The following is a 21,699-nucleotide window of genomic DNA, read 5'->3' on the forward strand; positions in this document are numbered from 1 at the left end:
AGAAGAGGTAAAAAGATGAGTTCATCACAAACAGGGAGATTGTTTGAAGCAGTCTACTCAGCAACAACAGCCCACAATGTCTTGAATGGCTCTCTAGAAGTGAATATATCAACCGCTTGAATAATAAAGTGTAACAAAAAGTAAAGCCCTTAAATAGCCATGTCCAAGGGTCATAAACCACAAGCTTACTCTATTGTTGTACTGGTAATATGAGCTAAAAGTTCATGTTGCTGGAATGCCTAGGACTCACTAGACCGCCCAGTAGCACCCTTTAGCCTGTGGGATACTGATAAGGCAACTAGATATCAGAATTAAAGCTATAAAAAGACTATAGCGGATGTCCTTTGACATTAAAATTATTCTAGGCCGATCTTTTCTGCTGAGCACTCAAAAAATACTATCACAAGGCAAGAGCTACTCCAGCGCTATGATGAAGCGGCACTTTAAATGTCAGAGGAGCCGAAAATCAACAGGAAACGGCCTTTCAGAGAGCAAGAGGAAAAAAACAATAAAGATGACAGTAGATTACGAACCTGTGTGTGCGTGTGTGTGTGTGTGTGTGTGTGTGTGTGTGTGTGTGTGTGTGTGTGTATGCGTTTGTGTGCGTGCGTGCTTGTTTTGGAGGAGAAATACTAAAAAGTGAAATACAGACGGAAAATAAAATAATATTTGTTTAAAAAAATGACAAAGGTTATAAAGTGAATCGCTCGAGAGCCAGATTTAGAAAAATGCATTGAAGGATTGTGTGAAAAACACAAGGTGAAAGTAAAGCATTGTTTGAGGAACACTGTGAACCCGGGCATGCCGGAGGTGCTAAACTTGTCGTTGTGATACCGAAAGCTTTTGATTCGATATAAAAGTATGAATAACAGAGAGAGAAAACATCCCTTTCTCTCTGCTATTTGTTTACTCTGTGCGCTCTTTTCTTGTCACCTTGTCAAGAAAAATCTGCGCTAACCTTTTAGAGCAATCGCAGGCTCTGAAAAATAAAATGCCACGAACATAATGTGTTTGTCCCCACAGTGCGGCTGGAAATATTCTCCACTCTGGTGATGACAAAGTAACTGGAATTAAAAAAAAATATCTTAAACAGTCGACAGTATAGAAAGGAAAGCTTCAACTGTGTTATTGTGGGATATTATACACCTGGCGTTCCAGGTCACAGGTACATGTTTCCACCACAGAGATGCTTCCTGTCGAAACACAACTAGCCCTGCTTTGATGGTTGCCATAGCAACTGTTCAACCATATGCTCCTGTGGTAAGCAGGGACCCACTGTAGTTAGTGAGCTTGGTTTGTTTTATCCTTAATTCTCTTCCTCTGCAGCTCATGTGTTCTCCAACCAAATGTACTTTTGTACAAATAATCTTTCACCAGCAACCTCATTTATATTAGTTATTGCTACAATTATACTGATAACAGTGGAAATCTTTTTATTTTTTCTTTCTCATTTTTAAATTAAATTATTGTCTATACTTACACTTCGGCCTCTTTGTGCGTGCGTGCGTGCGTGCGACACACTGACGGCTGAGAGCAGGTCAATTAGGAGAGTGTTTACTAGGCCTCCTCCCTGTGGCACTCCTGCTATTGAATCAATACTTGGCTGCCACACAGCATGCTAGTGCGGCATGATACTGAACACATTGAACACACATCTATCCATCTTCCACCTCTTGGTCTCAGTGTGTCTCTCTTTCTCTCCATGAATCCCTCTCTCTTTTCCTCCCACCCTCCAACTGTTCATCTTTCTCAGGCACTCGAACATCAACACCAGGCTCACAACTCCCTGCTCAGTGTATGATCTGCGTATGAGAGAGTGAGACAGTCCCACTGACAACCCAGTAATTTGTATTGGGGACATGATGGGGACATGATGTAGTCATTGAACAATTCAGACATGGCTGGCCTGAGAGAGGCAGCAAATGAACGGGAAATGTGAGTGTTAAAATGAGATGGGCACCACTGAACCAGGCTAGTGCTGGTATCTAATAGCACTTGACGTTTGAAATGAGGTGAAACACACATATTATTCAGAACCAGTGTCAGATTTAAGAAATCCCTGTTTTGCAAAACAACCCAGAGGGCCGTCACGGGCGCTGTGAATGTTTGGACTCACGGCAAGGCTAGGTGGTCTCCAGGACGTCTGGGTGGCCTTGTCGTAGTGATGCTGCATCCGCTTGTCCATCGGTCCGTCGCTCTGTCGTAGTGAAGAGGGAGCCCTCTGGTGGTGGCACTGGCACCTGACCGGCCATCCTTGGGCAGGCTGAGGGAGCAAGAATGAATAAATCAATAAAAGAAAGCGTAGAATATTGTAATAATTATCTTTTACGTGCGCTTCTGCAGTCACGCTAGCAATAAGCGAGGCCCTCTGCAGAGCAGTGAAAGAACAGTGCAATTAATCGTTTCAATCAGAAATGGCTTCAGAAAATACTTCAAAAGGAATCAATTTACTTTGAAGAGCATGAATAAAATGTGGCATCACCAGTTGTCTAAATGTAAAATCTAAGCAGTAAACCACCCACATAGTATCTATAAACAGACCAAAACTAAACTATATATATGTGTTTCAGTGCATCTTATTTATTACGAGGCTGTTTTTAAATTCACAAATACAACTGGTGGCATTTTAACTCAAAGCCACACACATTATGAGGCAGCAGCAATGAAATGTCATCCTGTATCTCCACTTCTTCAGATGACGTGACGGGACATTGGAAGTAAAAAATCAAGACCAGGATGGAAACAGTTAAAGGTCTTGCAGTAAATTAAACTCATTGATATTTACTTGAAGCGCATGTTCACAGAAAATTACCTCCTTCTTCATCTGGTAAAACCACTTTGACTGACTAACTGATGTGAGTATTACATGTGACTTATGAGCCTTTACAATTAGCAATTAACTCAATCCAATATAGAAATAAACGACAGAGCAACTAACGAGGTGCATTAAATCATTTTGTAACCGTTTCTGTAAGAATCTTTGTATGCGTGAATAAATAGCAGAGCAACTTGTGCTTGGCTGCAAAGTATATGGCAAAATCTGACAGAAATTGCTACTTTTTGCCACAGCTTTAGGGGGAAACTTCAATGCAGCTCAAACCAGAAGAGCACATAATCATGAGCAGTCAGCCTCAACGGCGGTGGAAGCTGCATCCAATACTGCATTCTGACAAGTCAGACTGAGAAATGAGTTTTCTGTCTGTGATAGCTCCACTTTCCTCTCTGCCATCATTTAATTTGCTCTACTCTCAGGCTCACCCCCCCCCCCCCCCACCACACACACACACACACACACACACACACACACACACACACACACGCACACACCTAGCTACTCTATTGTTTTCTTATTACTCCGTTGTGTTCAATTCAGTTAACTGTCCCCCCGTCTTCGGTCTCTGTAACACTTCACCTCTCTCACACACCTGACTCTTAACCAACTGTAATATCATCTCTCAACCGGTTTGAAGGACGAGCAGCAGGTCTCGCCGCCTACGACTTTCTAACTCGAGATATCGTAGGAGCCAAATGAATGGCAGTCTTCACACACTCTGAACCAGCGTCGCTCTAAATGGTTTTTCTCACATCTAAAAGAATGCAAGAGTTCGTCGGCACATTGAATGGATCCGAGCCCGATGTGTTTGTTTGAACGGCTTCCTCGTTGTTCAAACCTGTCCGGCATCTGAGGAAATGAGAACACAAACCATGTTCAGCATTCCTCTCACCAAGCACCCGGATGGCCCACACAGTGCTTCCAAGACAGGGTCAGCAGAGCAAATGTGTTTCCGTCTCATCTTCATTCTCTCCCCCCCCCCCCCCCCCCCCTCTCCGCCGCCGACAACTACATTCATTAATGTTCTACATTCATTAATGTCAGGCAGAGATCTGAACATATGTCCCAGCTTTTTCTTACTCTCTTTTCGTACTGTGGGTGAGGTTGCGACCGTATTGTGCTCGGCTGAAGAGAATTCTGTGGGCGGGTGCTCTTTCTAATTGGAGGGATAGTATGCGGCAGGCAGGCTGGAGGACAGGCCTGGCGTTGACATTTTGCTATTTTTCTCGATACGGCAGGGATTTGAATAATGTCAGCCAAAGCACACGGTTTGTTTGGCTAACAAGAGAGCCTGGTCAAGACACTAATGAATGTTAGAGAGGGGAGATAGAGGGAGCTAAAAGCGAACAGACCGGAGGTTATTGGTGGGCATTCGCAGCCGTGCAAGTACGCGCACGTGCGAGTGCACGTGTGAGTGCAGAACTGAACTCCCACCTGAGATAAAGGGCACCACGGTATGTCTTCGCTGACAACTAGACATCTGAATGTTGGCCCTGTACCACGTGTCTTCCACACTGTGTGTTTGTATCAGTCCCTCGCTGACAGATTAAATTTATAGAATATTTTCTCCTCTCCTTGTTTGCTCTATTCTCTTCTGACCGTGCTTTGTCTTCGGATGAATAATAAAATCGGATAAATCAGGTATTGGGGTAAACAAAAGATAAAAGGAAGGGCATGCTTTTAACCATCTCAGATCTGTCAGAGAATTGGTGTCACAGCAGTGAACTCCCCGAAGAGAAGATACAGTACACGTTTGCAGCTCATGAAAGCAATCAGCAAACATGAGCACAGGACTTGGACAGGCCTGTTTGTATGTGCTTGAGGATCACGCGTCTAGATCCTCTAACACACAACTGAAGATGAACCTGCATTGATGTTCTATGTATGAGCAGCGATCACCTGTGTAAGAGCGTCACCATGCTGTCGTTTTTCATTCTTAGATACTTCACGTAGAAACTCCTTCATAACAGCAACAATTTAATCTAAACCATGCATTTGTGTCCATGGTCCACGTCTTGTCTGAAGCACAGTAAGTTGTATTGTTCTGTCCGCCCACTCTGTACATTAAAAACACTAAATACATGCTCTTCCTTCCTCCTAAGAAAACACCTGTGATGTACATTTCTTGATTTGCACAAGCAAATTCTCGCTGCGTTCATTTTGCATCCGTTTCTGATCTCACTCAAATATATCAAACAGAAATAACTCACATTCTGGACCTACATACAAATATCAACTGTCTTGTGTTAATCCTGCCACAGTAAAAGCAAAACATCTGCACGCTGTACTCATAGCTCCCAGGAAATGTCATTTGCAGAGCGACATTTTGATCCAACAGAGATCTTGATCGGACATTGTCAGATCTATTGGCTGGAAGCAGATCTTTGTTTAGACTATTGCCTTCAGTTTGTTATATACACTATACACGTTCCCCATGTCATACTGTACACGTGTATCGGCCCTGCTCACACCACCTCACCATTTGTTCCCGCTGATGTTGTTGTTGTTGTTGTAGCTGTTGACACTGAAACGTGAGCTGAGCAATGGTTTTGTCTCGACTCCTCAGCTCCTCTCTGAGCAACTGCACTTCCTTAATCAGCTCCTCCGTCTGAAAACACAGACACACATGATCCAGTTACCTGAAAAGATTGTTTTTATTTTATTTATATATATATATATATATATATATATATATACAGTGTATCAAAACAATCCTTGCTATAAACCTAAGATAACGTTTTTCACCTGTGATGCAGTGGTATTGTCTTCAGCCTCTTCAGGAACATCTGCTGGAGATTCGGTATCCTCGAGCTAGCACACAGCAGACACACACACACACACACACACACACACAGACACAGACGACACGGTGAGCTGGATCAATGACTATTGCCTTCGGCATGCCTCAAGAGCAATATTTTGCTCCAGTGGAAGAACGTTACTCTTAAGCAGGTGTACTCTCCTGACCCTAAACTGTCAGCCACCAGTGTAAGACACCTGAGGCAGCACTGAGTGTTGTTGTGAACTTTAAATACATGCATTTTATCGACTACAAAAATAAATGTTTGTATTTCCCCCCAAAGCAGATCCACACTTCATCCCGTATATTGCATTCATTGATTATTTTACCAATTACTGTTTGATTAAGTATTTGGTGAACAAGAATAATGATAAATGACAATCACAGGTCATTTGAGCACAACAATTTAAATTTCTGAAATTGCATATTTTATCAGGCCAAGAGTTGTTTTTTTGTGAAAGTTTTACTAACTACATTCCACCTGCTCCGTATTCAGGTCAGGGAGATTAATGTAGTTACAACCAGCAGTTCCATATGACTGACTGTTACAATAATGCAAAGATCAATTAGGATTCAGCAAAGCTGGAGGCCCATTTTAAGAACAGAGTTGCCGATTGGGCCACAGACATATCTTCCCTCCCGAGGCCATGCAGCCAAAGCGGTTGACTAATTGCAGTGAGCACAATGCATCTGCAGGAGACATTTGATTGAAATGTGTAAATGTGACTTTTATGTTGTCGAGGGTAAATTGAGTCGAGGCGTCATTTCATCTCCAATGCAAGAACACATTTCTGTCGCTGACATATTTTATTTCTCTCGTGTCACACTTTACTCTTCCAATTAAATGGAGTTCTCAGACTGACAAACTGATAGAGAAAGATCTATTAAGTTATCAAATTCACAAAAGCACAGATTTATACCTTTATATGCACGCACTAATGCTAAGATGCTAACATGAAATCACATGTGCATTACAAGAGAAGGAGGCCAAGAGCATCTAATATCTTGAAGGAAAAAAAGAAATGCTTTGACACTTGTGCAGCACATTAAAAACCTGTAAAAAATGATCTTAACATCTTTCATTAATTAAATACAGGGTAGCAGCACCGTGTGATGACAGGACTCATTACATCGATGTGAATAAACATTTAAAAACGTTTGAATACTTTATGTGGAACCACATTAAAAATAAAACTAGCTTTGTTCAGCTTTGTCAGAAAATACTTTTCATGTTGCTGAACACAATGAGGACAATGATGCATTTTACGCCTGAAAGGTAATTACTACATTTAACACTCTGCATTTATTAGACAAAACCGCAGCTGAGATCAAACACAAACAATACTAAAACTAATTATGCAATTTGAGGGTGGACGACGACAAACATATAAGAGTCTGAGTTTTCTGTCACTGGACAGTGCATACAGAAGAAGAAGACATGTGTTTTGTGTGAATGTGTTTGTGCGTATACGCCTGCATTCGTAAGTGTTGCTGTACGCGTTTGTGTTCATTCATTTGCAACAGTGGGTCGAACAAACCTGTAGTAATGTTTTGAGCCTGAGCAGCTGATTCTTAAGCAAGCTGCAGTCCTGAGTCATGTGCTTGAGTGTGAGTTCATCCAGCATCGCCTTGTAGCCAACCTGCCGGCCTTCAGATGGGACAGGCGTTGAAGAGATCCTCGAAGCCTTGAGACCATCGTAGTGCTGGACAACATGGGCCCTGAGAAAGAGACAAAAAGAGAGAAACAGTCACAGAGAGTCAGGCAGACGGAAGAACAGAAAGACGTTAGCTTTGTGTTTTTACATTTTACATTTCTGCTTTTTATTTCTTCTCTGGCAACACGTATCACTCTTTCAGGCCTAAACAACCTGCTATCATTGTAGAAGTGATCGGGTCCATTCCAGCGATGGTGTCTGCGCCGCTGCCCCTGCCGACCAGCCCTCTCTGATCGCTCCAAGTGGGACATCCTGTCAGCGTCTATACGGGAAGAATTTAGCGCACAGTTAGTCAGAGTAAAATAACGTGTGCATGTGAGAGATAAAAGATCATATACACTGTGCTATCTGACCTGAAATGTATTTTAAAAAAATGTGTTTCGGTATGCTGTAGATGCAAAGTTTAGGAAGATGTCTTCTATTTCTGCTGTTATTTGTTGAAATGAAAAATAGTACATGTTTGTGTTTGAAGACAAGCAGTATTCTGCTAAATATATCTTTTTTTTGTTCTCAATTTTTCTCTGGCAGTTTCTGTCTATTATTACCACTCCACACAGGTACACACACAAACACAAAATGCAAGGCTGAAAGTCAGTTTTTCATATCTTATGGTGATGATTGCTGCGGTGTATATTTTAGATACTCTATTCTAGAATATCGGCATATATATCATGATCTGATCCACCTACTCTTATTCCTCTTAACTGTCTCACAAACAAGCGCTCTCCTACGCGGTGACAGGCCATTTCATTTTTAAGAAGGTGAGAGGACACAGTATTTGGTGACACTCAATAGCACACAGCTGTGAAATGAACTGTGACCGCAACAAAATTGACAACTAACAGAGCATGACCCCCAGGAAATCAAATGGACTCTTGACTTTCTATATTCCAGATAGCCTTTTGATTGAAAGTAAAAGGGAGAAAAAGAAAAAGTAAAAGAGGGATAAAGAAATATTGGAAAATGTAAAGACCCAATGTCAGTACTGCAGCAGTGGTGGTTAAAATACTTTACCCTGAGCGTCACCACGTAGCACAGGAGGAGACGGGCTGCTTTATTCTGAACTGTTACTTTCCAGAAAACATCAGCGTCCCCAATAACTCCTTTTCAGCTCAAAAATAGTCCGATAAAAAGTAATACAACAGAAATATATTCCAACTTGGGAGGAGAAAAAAAAGGCAGAGAAACTAAGAAAGTGAGTGGAGAGAAATGACTCCCTGTCGAGTCAGTTGGTGAGCAGTTAAAGGGCCAGAGAGGGGAAAATCAACTCAACGCCTCCTGATTTTGTCTTTGTTGACAGCCTTGTTTTTCTGGGAACTCCCTAGGAACTGCAGCGGGGGAGAAATGACTGTGGTGGTGGTGGTATGAGAGCAGCCAAGGTGACTGGTTTGTGTCCAAGCTAGAAAGTCACGAGACCTTGGCTACCCTTCCCCTTTTTTCTTCTTTTTTTGTAACTCCTCTTCTCCCCTTTCCCCTCTTCCTTTTCTGTGGCAGTGTCAGTGTGCCTTTGGAAGGGAGGGATCACCCTTCCCTATCCCGTGTCTCAGGTCCTGCCCTGTGGGCCGGGTCTAACTGGACTCTTCAACCCGTCTCGCTTTCTCTCCGACTCTCATCACACGAGCTCTGGCCAGGACATAGAACGCTATAAATATGGCTACTTCCCGAAAAGGAGTAGGAAGGGATGACACTCCAATTCACATTCCTCTGGAGTGAACATATAGCTCTCTCTTGCTCTCTCTGTCTCCTTCTCTCCTAAACAAACAGAGCACTGTTTAAAGACCAAAGAATGGCATCAGGGTTGTAAAGCTGCCTCAGTAATGTATAGTGAGTTTATTAGGCACACCTAGGGAAAACTAATACAGTCTGGTACAACAGGCCTGCAAGATTACAATGTCCAGTTTCTGTTGAAGCTGTTTTAGAGAAGTAATAATCTAACTTTATGGTCATGTTGAAGGATGTAATGAGGGTGAACTAAATATTATAAATGCCTCTTAGTGTAACAGAATATAATTCAACAGCACAATAGTCAACATCCTCCAATATAACCATACAGTTATATCAACACTTGATAAATGTGGACTTTACTGCTGAGCTGCTTTTCAAAGTATCTAATAAACTGGCAACTGTGTGGGTATACGTGCGTGTGTGCGTGCAATTGTGCCCTTCCATATACTCGTATAAAACGTGTGCATTAAACATATTATCCAATACCGTGCTGGCTTTAGGACTGACAAGAGAAACCCCACTTCCTATAATTCATTATGGTTCATGACAAATAAGATGACTTTTCTTTCCCTCTGCCTTTTTCCCCTCATGTATGTGACACACACTATCCAATGAATACATAACATTGTCAACACTATCATGATGTGTTAATAATCCGACCTGATTAGCTTTGACAACAACCTATAAAAACACTATTTTATATAATTGTATTTAAAAAATGAAAATGGGTGACAGAAAACACCAAGGTTGAAATAGAGAAGGTTTCAAGATAGGAGGGGTTGGTGAATAGTGAGCTATTAAACAAATCATGTAAACACCATACTGCTGTTGTCAAGGCAATCAAATGTAAAGTCTGCTCTTATGAAGCCCATAGATGCACTCCGTGTGTGTGTGCGTGTGTGTGTGTGTGTGTGTGTGTGTGTGTGTGTGTGTGTGTGTGTGTGTGTGTGTGTGTGTGTGTGTGTGTGTGTGTGTGTGTGTGTGTGTGTGTGTGTGTGTGTGTGTGTGTGTGTGTGTGTGTGTGTGTGTGTGTGTGTGTGTGTGTGTGCATCTGTTCATATAAACAGAGCTAGACAGCTGACTGAATACTGCTTCAAGTCAGCTGCCTCTGTCATTAAAGGCCAGTTGTGTGGAAGAGTTGTAATTAAATAACTCTTCAGCAACCACATTTTAAAAGAGTAACAGCACATAATAGACAGCAATGTGTCCATTAAAAGATGTGAATGGATGTATCACAGGTAACTATTCACCCTGGGCAATGCAGGATTCAATTTATACCAGCCATTATATGCCATAAAAGAATATCACTGGAAATAGAATGCTAAGACCTTGGTAATGCATTAATTTACAACTATGATCAGAACAGAAAATAATGGAAAACATCCCGCCAATGAGACTGAAGCATTCGTCTTGGCCATAGAATAACCTCACAGATTTAAATCCTGCGTAGGAGAATTTAGCAATTTGTGTGTGTGTGTGTGTGTGTGTGTGTGTGTGTGTGTGTGTGTGTGTGTGTGTGTGTGCTGACCATGCAAGCCATCCTCTGGGAGGTCCACATCAAGCATGAGGTCATCATCATCCAAGTCTCCGCTTCCCGGAGGGTCCAGGTTGTTCAGGATATCCTGAGAACCCAAAAATGTTCATGTAACAATCATTTCATTCTAACGCATTAGATAACATTAGACGTGCATTATAGGCAAATTATGGGTGCATTAGAGTCATTATATCATTTTGTATCTCAGCAAGTGTTTTTGCTCTGTAGGACCGACTGCTGGGATCTAAATATATGGACCCCAGAGGCCAGGCACATGCAACTCTGTGCCGGTTCAGAAACGAAAACAAAACAAAAAGACATAATGCACAAAAGCGCAAATATGCAGATGAAGCCTTTTCCTGTGAATAATAAAAGCTTTGCAAGCACATTTTTGAGTCATACATTATTTTGAAATTGTGTGTATGCACATAAACCTTATTCCAAAAATCGTACAATTAGCCGGAAATGGATGTTCACATAAATATGTTTTTTGACATAAATATGGTTCTGTCCTTGGTCTGATATTGGCTGCATCTTCCAACCGTGCCAAAGCAGCTTTCCATCGTTACTATGTTTGAGCACACGAAAGGTTAAATTGATGCCGTGATATATACGGTACTCGTTTCATTCTTAACTAACAATTAGGTGGCTATGTAAATTAATCTCATTTAGACATAAGAGCTTCGAACGTAATCCCATCATTTCATAAAAAGAATGCCATGATGAACTCTGTTATGCACGGTGCTTTTAATTGCATTATGACATTTCAACATTCACTGTTTCGTTATCTATTCGTTAATATGTATTTGCATTCCCTTTAATTCTGTCATTACCAATAACAAGTTATGAAGGGCTGTAATTTACATTTTTCTTTGATACCGTTTCACATGATTCTCTTCCCTCCAAAAACTCAGATTATTGCATACATCAGCAGATAACACAACAGACTTCTGGAGAAATATCCCTCAATTGTGAATGCTAATTCTGTATTATCATATCTAATTGCTGTATCTTTGGAGGCGTCTTCTGTGGACCCTCGTCGCACAGTCAATATCTGCTATGCACCAACAAAAACACTTCTCATTCCAGCCTCAGAATATACAGCGAGTCTAACTGCTGCACTGCCGTCTACCGAATCATTCAAAAGCATACCCAAAAGGAAAGGACTGAATCAATAGTTCAAAGCTTTATTTTTCAAGGCAATTGTGTGCTCCATGAAACTAAATTGGCAGGGCTTTGAGAAAAAAGGCACAAGCATAAAATGACTCATTAAAGGAAGTGTGTTGCATGATAACTGGCTGGTACTCAGTGTTTCAGACTTAACGAAGAAGGAATAATGAAGGGGAAAAAGAATAAACAACACACATTTTTGGAGACGTCAAAATACTGTCAACCAAGATGTGGGCGGAATCTTTGTTGTTTTGATAAATCACCTTGTCTCGACTGTTGTATCCAGTCTCACTTCCTTACTCAGATGTATGTCTCTCTTTTCTCCTCCGCCCTGTTGCTCTCTGCTCTCTTACCTTATATTCTCTCTCTTTCAGAAACAGACACACAGTAAATGTGAGCGACATATTGACCTCAGTATTGCGATCCAGTGATACGGTACAGAGCTATAAGTACACTCTTCCTCCGCTCCAGACATTTCGACTGGATTTTTTCAGCTGTCTGACAGTTCACCTGTTAAAAAGACCCCGTGTAGAGTACACCAGCAGCAGCTTCCAGTCTTCCATCAGTGTCTGACAGAAATCACAGCTCAGTGCAAAATCATACACTTAGGTGTGCAAGTGGAAAAACACTCAAATGGAAAATGGCCTCTAAAAGACTCGGTGCTGGTGTCGAGAGCTGCAGTGGTGACAATTAAATTGTACTATTTTCGCCAGATGGATGACCCCGAAACGCATCCAGTGTGGACATCTTGTGCACTTTTTACACATAGTTTGATCACAGTTGTCTATGCAATGTAGCAAACTTAAAATAAAAGGCAGTAAATAAATGTAGGGTGACGAATCACTAATTTAAAAAAAAAAATGTAGTCCCTCACAACATATATTGCTAACATTGCCTGTATCATGATTACATCTTTATGGTGGGGAATGTAATTTGATAGAATTGTATTGCCAGTTACATTTCAGTATTTTTCCATCTTACATTCTTCTCATACTGGACCCACATGAGTAAAATGTGGTGCAATGCCTTCTTGTTTGAGGACGCCTCAACATGTGGACAGGAGGAGCCACCCCACTCCACCACCTGAGCTACAGCCACCCTGTATCCGAACAGTAACTCATAACCCCATATTCTATTGATAACCCCCCAATGTATTCTTTTTACACTCCGTCTCCTGCCTTTCATTGACTTTGTTGTCACTGAGCGCAGCTCCAGAGGTTTAAGAGCAAACAGCACTATGGAAGAGGACCTGGACTCAGGTGCATTACACAACAGAAATTGCTCAGTAGATATATCGTGTGCATTTACAATATTTGGTTCTGTTGATGTGCATCTGCAAGATGTTCAATCACTTCCCGTTACAAGGACCAATCACTCTGACCTCTTTCATGGAGAGCGTAAAAACTATGTTAAAGGAAGTCAAGTCAGTGCATGAGTTGTGGACCCTCGACTGCGAAGTCAATATCTGTTATGCACCGTTATCAAAATGCATCTCAACAGCAGCTTTGAGCCAATTAAGTTGGAGCTGGTGAGCTCGCTCTCACTAAAGGAATAATGGTTTGACTTGTCGTAGTACATGAATTTGACACATGACATGCATATTTCTCTATCTATCTCGGACCGGTCGTCCAAAAACCCTGCAGCATGAGCAGCATTCAGAATGGGAACGTCCGAGGGAAGGTCTTCCAACATACTCGGTTTCATGGCACGCTCTCTGATCCCACCGCGTCAGATGAATCTTCCAACAAACACAGCGGGATCAAACACAGATTAAAGCCTCACTGGGAAGGGTTCTGACGCTGAACTTATCCCTCTTTGACAGTTTGCCCTCCAATGACCCGACTGTCTGCACAGCAGACTTGTGGGGCAAATTAAAGGCTCATTACAGGTACCTTGATTCAACTCGTTGCTTTCTTTAACAGCATCTTTTGGGGAACTCGGGTAGAAGTTTGGTATTTGTGGACTGAATGTAAATTAGCATTGTGGGCACACAATTAGCCAAAGAATGCAGCTGATTTTCTGTTCAAACAACTTGAATAAAACACAAACTTCAGCGTTACATAAAGTGTTTCTAATCAATAAGTGTTCAGACTCTTCAAAGCTGTCTCGTTCTTTCTCTTCTCTTTTGTCTCACGAGAAGCACGTCGCTCTTTGAAACCCAGTCCCTTCCTATTAGCTTGTAATGCAATCTCAGTGGAGCTTCTCTATCAGAGACGAGGGCTAGAAATCAACATCAAACCATTTTTTTTCAAGGATGATTAGTTTTCTGAAGGTCAAATACATTGAAAAATAATGTCCTGAAATATACAGAAATACTACGTGATTGCATATGCAATTTAAATAGAAAACAACGAGAATGTGTTTGGGGTGTGTGTGTGTGTGTGTGTGTGTGTGTGTGTGTGTGTGTGTGTGTGTGTGTGTGTGTGTGTGTGAGGGGATATGTCCTCTACCTCAATCATATCCAGATGTCATGGTAATCCATTCACCCGACTCAATTGCAGTTCTTGAACTAATTTATAAAACCATTTATATAAAAATTAAAATAGAAATCCATTTTCATTGTCTGTCTTACTGAATGTCGTGAACAATCGGATTGCGATTGTTCTGTGGTACGACTGAATAAAACCTTTGTGAGATGTGTGAAATGTGGGACAATACTGTTCACCCACTGTAAAGGTGTTATTGGTCTGACAGCGATAATTGGTTGTTCGAGAAATTAACAAACAATTAATTAATCAAAATTATGGATTCATAAAGAAATACAGAATACCAGAAAATCTTAATTTAAATATTTATTTTTTTATTGATTCTTGTACCATTCTCTTCCCTTTCAAATGTGTCTATAATAGTGATAGTGATCATGTTTCACACCAAAAACCTTCCAAGTTGCAAACTGCATTTTGGATTTTCAATTTTCATAGCATCAGACATGCATTTCAGTTTTACAGCCTGTTGTGACCTTTTGGGGGAGTGTTTCTCCAGTGTTCGTGCAGAGTAATACAGAAGTGTTTGAAATGTTACTTATTTCTATCATGGAAACTGTAAACCAGAGTTGCCAACGGGAAAAATGCTTCCTCAGTCCCCAGCCAGACGAAGATCTGTATGCATAAATGTTGTTTTCACTGTACCAAAGTCGCATCATGCCGTGACTTCTGTGTACCGTTACGCCCTTACTTGAAAAATATTGCTACCAATGGCAATATCCTTTATATTAACACTTTTTTTTCTGTCGTGTTATGCGATGCGCAGGCAAACAGAAGCTGTGCGGAGGAGGCACATTTGAGTGAAATGGTTTGATGAGTGATGGCAGCTGCAGAATGGAACTAAATAGAGTTACGTAATCCTCAAATCAGTATGTTTTTCCAGCTTTATCTTTTTCACATGTTCTTTGGGGCTCAATATGTGTGTATTGTTGAGGAAATGACAACGATGTGCTGACTGTGCCATAGTGTGTATACCTTGGACATAAAACGGACTACGTCAACACATGAGTCATGTTGCACTCGATCCCAAACAAGCACAACCCTCAGGTTTCTGTGCTGTTTACCCATTGTTTGCACATTGCACTATTTGAATAGGGTTTGTTGTTAAGATGTAGTTACTGTTATTAACAATATAAGTAGTTCCATTTTGTTGTTTATTGCTTTATATAATGATGATAATGATGACTGCCTTTTGAGAATGTGAGGTATTTGGGATCTTTATGCTTTGCACATTTGATTTGTCTTGTATTTGTATAATATCTTAGGAATTTGATTTGATCATGTAACTGCGATCTGAATATACTTAATAAACCAACTCTGTGAAAAGTGGTTCTGCTTTTACGTTACGAGTCAGCTAATATATTATTGCCTTTATCTCTCACATGGGACCAATAAGTAACCAATTTAAGATGCATAATATGTGGGGGCCAGTTGAGAGACAACGTGGTTCTAAAAAGCAGCATGGTAATGATTTGTAGGAAAATAATAGTCACGACTGTGGTCGGAAAATACAAGGAGTCATAATGGATAATCACAGGAAGTACAGGCTGTAATTTTTGGAATGACTCATACAGCAGTTGTCACAGGTTGTGTGTGATGGTTTCTACTAAAAGCATTCGAACCGCTTTCAAAACAGGTTCACAAACAACACTGTTTATCTTAAAAAGGGCTGCTGCTGTCAATTTAAAACCAAGACAAACAAAAGCAGGTGAGCCATTAAGCCTCATTAATGCAGCAGCATAGCCGGTTCACTGGCATGTTCCATAAATGGCTCAGCACTCTGCAGACAAAGGGCTTAAGTACCTCACTCATTTAAACACTAATGAATTGACCTGTCTCAACCAGGCAAAAAAAAAAAAGACAAATATTAGAGGCTAAATAAATAAATCAGGGATAAGAGGCAGCGGTAAATCTGTGGCTTTGAGGAGGCAACTGGAGAGCTAGAGGATGAGGCTACCCAAGAGCAGAGGGGATAAAAACTGACAGAATTATCAAATGCAAAAGAGAAACATTCAGGCGTTTTCCATGCAGGGTTTCATGCTGCGTGCAGGGACACTGGGCTGTAATTCAAAGATTTCTTAATATCTGCTTGAACTGAGAGGTAAATACAGAGGGGAGACAACGGATTAGCTGGATAAATCAGTCCAATAGCACAACAAAAACAAACTGCTCTTCCCATCCTACAGACACAGTTTCAACGGAAATCAAATATCAAAAGCTTCACGGAGGTTATATGTATTGAACTGAATTGTAGTTCACTGCACAGGTGTTGCTATTATTGTGTCCACCCCATATAAATACCAAAAAGCACCCATCCCATTTTTCCAGCTTCAGCTTTACCCCAAATTCTATGCATCTAAGATAGTGTGAATACTCTAAAATACGTCAACCATTGAAATATAAATGGTGCCCGCGTCTACTGATGCTTTTGCACTGCTTGGTAAATTGCGCTGAGGCCTGGGAGACATTAACATTCACTGAGACGTGGCCCCTCTGTTTCACAATGCCAATGTTGTGAAGCTGGTACAGTACCGAGCTGCACGGTGCATCATGGGAATGTTATTATCAGCTCAGGTAGCACACTCCTTGATTCTGAACAGAGGCATAAGAATGAGCCATATATAGCCAGAAGAATACTGGGACACACAAACCAGGAGCTCTGGCAGGCACATGCACGTTGTGTCATCTTAAGGATGCACAGTGCCTCCAAGTGGACTGAGCACGCCACTGCGGCATAGCGAACTAAACCTGCTCGGAGCTGAATATCCAATTCATTCTCTCCTACCAACAAGAAATAAACACAGGGAGAGAGTGTGTATTGTTATTTTTGCTTGGAGCCATGATTGCCTTTTTAGAAGATTAAAATTGGGCATAATTACCCTGAATGTATTTTTGTCTGCAGCATCTAAGAGCAGGAGCAGCTTTCCTGGGAAACTATAGACATTTCGTTAAAATACAACAAAAAAACACATTGATGCATTGTTTGATGCCTCAACTTTGTCATTACAAACACCACATGAATGACGCAGGATACGTCTGAGAGAATTATGAATCATTTTGGACACGGACATTGCTTTTTTGACAGGATTATATTCATGGTTTTCTTTATAGTTCGCTCATTACTAGGACATATTTACTCAGTGAACAAGGGATGAATGAGTAAGAGTGAGACACACAAACGGATGAAAAGAAAATAAGAGTAAAAGGAGTGGAATAGAAAGCGCTTAGTTCAGCCAATTACAGTAAGTGGGCTCATTTCCTCAAATGAAATACCTCAGTTAAATATATCAAAAGGCCCACTCCCTACAGAGCTGATCTTCACACATCAGCAATCAGTTCCTCCAGTAAGTCTCTCCCCTTCAGTTCTACTCTTTTCCTCCTTACTCACTCAACAGGCACCATCAGACCTGCCCCTCTAGGATTAATCATTTTTTCATATGTTCAGTAGAGCTATACTGACAGAGCGTTGGTAGCACGCAGCATAAGGTAAAGGAAATGTCGTATTTTTTAGAAAGGTTTCAGACAAGCTGCAAAGTTGCAGTCATTTATTCCTCCACATATTTGTTGCCTGTCGCTGCATTGGTTGAATGATGGCAGCTACTGATCCAATAACAGTCTCCAGTTACACTCACAGGAGACACACATCCTCCGGTCAAGCCCTGGGGCCGTTTCATTCTGGTAGAATACAAAAGCAATTGGATTTTGGCACTACATCTCTCTATAATCACCCTCTTTTTGCACAATTATTTCAAGAACACATTTACATGATATTATGATGTACAATAATAACAGCCTAATCGAGTGCCGACCTGCGGGCAAGTAATGTGAAGAGTATTAAAATCAGTAGAAGAGGCTTCTTTTAGGACTCTCATCTCAATTCTCTCATCCGTGTTAGATTATTCTCCAATTATGTCATTCTGCAAAGATTTAAGGAGTGTTATCTAGAATATTGTGTGACTTTATGAAGATTTAGGTGGACCCCGTGATGTTGAAATACACAAGCTGTGGTCATGAGCTATTGTCTCCAGACTGCTATTAGGGAATGTCCATTACATTTTTCCTTTTCAAAACATCAAACAAGTCTAGCCCATGATGACAGTTCAACTAATCCACTACACAACACACACACACGCGCACACACACACACACACACACACACACACACACGCAGCTTTCTACTCCTTTTCATATTGCTTGGGTAGTTGCTAGAGAATCCATTATTGTGAGATAAACACATTTACATTTTCAGTGACTCGAAGTTCGTGTCAACATCACATGGTAAAAGTAGTAAACACATAAAGCTTATTATATCATTTCTAATCCAGCTCATTTTAAGCTCTTTATGCATTCCCGAGAGCAAGTGCCGTGGTACAGGAATACAGAGAACCAAAGTGAAGGCCAGCGATGCTATTAACATGCAGTTGGGGGCCAGGTCAGCGTTCCTCTCAGGGAGAGAGAGGCCTTGGCATGAAACCGGCAGTGAGAGTCGGCAGAAACCTCTAGACAGTTTTGCTTTCCTTTTCAGTCTTTGTTCTGCCCGTTAAATCCCTAATTATAGAAGGAAGGAGGAATTATTTAAAAGTGGAACTGCTTAATGGACTAAACCACAGAGAGTGTGTGTGTCTTGCTAAAAAGAACTGTAGTTGAAACCAGGTCTACAAGGACAGTATACATATGCGCCTGCAAGTGGCCCTTAAGTATATTAGCTGGACAAAGTCAACCGCCTACTAAATGAAGCTGAGCTTAATGACGTCACAAATAAGACCTGCATTACTGTGCACAGCATGACAAACACTTTGATGGGCCAACTTTAAAAAAAGTTGAACTTTTCTAATCACAGATCAAAGAGAAGGATGTTACAATTGCATAATATTGCATGATGTTATTCTTTACAGATAGAAATACCATAAATTCATATGTAATAGGGTAATAGTGTTACAACAGGGCATGCAAACATAGGCTATATCACAACCATGTAATAATTAATAATGAGTCAAATATAATTAGACAGTGTGCAGTGTGATTGAGGGTAATGTAGTTTTTGCTCCTGAAGCTAACGATAAGTACATTATGTTTTTTGAAATATATATTATAGGCCAGCGATTAGTCTTCTGAGCTAATCTTATGATGCTTGAATTCTTGTTTGCAGTGCCCATGGAAATAATAATAACTTTATGTATACAGCACCAAGTAAAAGCAGGATGCAATGACAGAAAGCCAAACAGTGAGGCCGGCCAAGAGCAAGTGAACACAAAGGTAAAAGATAAAACACTACAATTGATATGAACAATAAATAAAAAATAGCAATGAAATAGATACAAATAAAGAGCAAAGAAAGAAAAAAGCACTAAAAGACAATAAACGGACGATAAAAAGACAACATCCCATAAAGCAAGTCTATAAAAATGGGTTTAAAGTGATTTAAAAGAGATTACTGATTCTGCGAGCCTTAACTCCCGAGCAGCTTGTTCCTAAGCAAATGGACCCTGATGGCGAAAGCACGGTCCGTTAGTTTTAAGCCTCGACTTTGGAACAGCCAGAAGGCCTCACCTGACAATCTAAGGCTGCGAGCTGGCTCGTATTGGGTCAACATTTCTGCTATGTAGCTGAGGGGCCAGACCCAGACGTGCTTTAAAAAGGGATCAGTAACTTAATATCAATCCTGAAATGGACAGAAAGCCATTGGAGAGAAGACAGCATTAGAGTGATGTGATGTCAGTGAGAAGCCTAGCTGAGTTGGAGGCATTGGTTAGTTCAAAGAACTCCATCATAATATGTATCAGACCACTCCTAACTAACTATTTCACCATATTTCATTAAACCTAACTAACTATTTCACAATCTTTTATTAAACCCAACTACGAATTTGACCATCTTTTATTAAATCCAACTCAGTATTTCATCTTTTATTAAGGTGTCATACCCTTTACATGTCTGTCAACTCTCTCAGTCACGCATGCTTAGTCTTTGCCAACTAGCAATCAATTTATTAAGTTTTAAGCCTTTGTAACCCTATTATCACTAAAAGCTTTTGGCTGCTCTCCATCCCTCTCCCTTGGTGAAATGTGCGACGGAGCAATCTATCAGCTGGCATTAGGCAAGAAAGAGTGGAGAGCATGGGGGGCTTGTTGGCAGACCTTAGAACAAGAGTGCTTACCTTATTATCAGTTTAATATTAACACGTGAGACATTTTACTTCAAAACATTGAGAGCTTAAACTCATAGTTGATTTAAACATCTCACGTCAATTAGTCAAGACAGTGGCAAGAAGTGGAACCAGTGGTGAAATTGTTTTAAGAAAGTTGTTAGGTTGTAGTGGATTTTATATATTTGCACATGTAGATAAGAGAAGTTTATGTTTTAAATTAATACATAAAGAAAGATATGATAATTAATTTGGGATATTATGAGGAATATTCTGGAGGAATGTATTATGAAACATAAGAGAGGATCACTGTTTTATTATTCTGTTTTAATGACAAATGTAATGATTAACTGTATGATGCATGAGAATGAATGAATGTTTTATTGTTTAGACAATAGTTAAAATGGATGCCGATTGAAACCTAATGTGTTGCTTTTATTCTGAAGGCAGGATAATAGGGTTTTATTGTGAAGGGGAACTTCCTGTCCTTGACCGGAAGAGTGAGCTTTGACCCCGCTAGTTTTACTAATTGGCTTAGCCAACAGAACTGCTGCATCCTTTGAACTGACCAATGGAACTAACCTTTAGGTGTGAATTCATTTGCATGACCATACTAATAGCCGAGCATTTGTTCTGGGGACATGGTTCTACTGGTCTGGAGACTCGAAACAGCCCCGGTCTGTGGCTCCCTGGGAGCTGCACTCCGTCTGTGGAGAGTTCCTCCTTTCTGGCCCCACGATCGTGAACGCTACATGAGTATTATCTTTGCCATTAAATATTGTTAAACTTTAACTCGAATCCTGAATTTCCTGCGGCCACGGGACCCGGAGATTTGAACACGAATCTTACAATTTGGTGACCACCGACGTGAGCTGCTGTGGCCTCGTGGCTGAGGAACTGGGCCCGCTAGATCCACGCCATTCCACATCATGGCCAACTCATTATCGGTAAGCTTGGAACCTGTTTCATCGAATCCTGCATAGCTTAATATAGACACTTTAGCGTGTGGATTGGTGCGGAGCTTGTTGGACCAGGCTAAAACATTTAGCGTGAAAACACGACATAGAATAAGGACTAAGCTAGGTCCGTGGTGAAGATGATGCTCATTTAGTGTTTTTATGTTTGTTTTGTTTTGTACTGTTAAATGTGTGTATTTCTGTTGTGAGTCGCACGAGCATATTGAACGAGACTGGTTACGCGAAGATAGTGCCGCATTGTTCCTAAAGAGTTGAAGTCCGTGAGAACGGCCTGCCGGAGTTTATTTATTTAAACTCCCCACAGTGAGGAGTTAGTG

The 21,699-nt window shown here is 40.9% G+C and overlaps 1 protein-coding gene across 2 annotated transcripts in view; it reads right to left on the reverse strand.

Moving 5' to 3' along the window:
* The window catches only part of ccser2a (coiled-coil serine-rich protein 2a), a 56,744-nt gene that overhangs the window by 10,465 nt on the left and 24,580 nt on the right, over nucleotides 1–21,699 (reverse strand). For both annotated transcript variants that reach the window (XM_034552792.1, XM_034552793.1), the window contains exons 4-9: nucleotides 10,602–10,695; nucleotides 7,502–7,610; nucleotides 7,172–7,352; nucleotides 5,579–5,644; nucleotides 5,313–5,441; nucleotides 2,117–2,263 (exon numbers count right to left, since the gene is read on the reverse strand). In XM_034552792.1, the coding sequence (XP_034408683.1) occupies nucleotides 2,117–2,263; nucleotides 5,313–5,441; nucleotides 5,579–5,644; nucleotides 7,172–7,352; nucleotides 7,502–7,610; nucleotides 10,602–10,695 (726 nt within the window). The remainder of the gene's footprint in view (nucleotides 1–2,116; nucleotides 2,264–5,312; nucleotides 5,442–5,578; nucleotides 5,645–7,171; nucleotides 7,353–7,501; nucleotides 7,611–10,601; nucleotides 10,696–21,699) is intronic.

Source organism: Cyclopterus lumpus, chromosome 15, assembly GCF_009769545.1.
Source record: "Cyclopterus lumpus isolate fCycLum1 chromosome 15, fCycLum1.pri, whole genome shotgun sequence".
Lineage (NCBI taxonomy): Eukaryota > Metazoa > Chordata > Actinopteri > Perciformes > Cyclopteridae > Cyclopterus > Cyclopterus lumpus.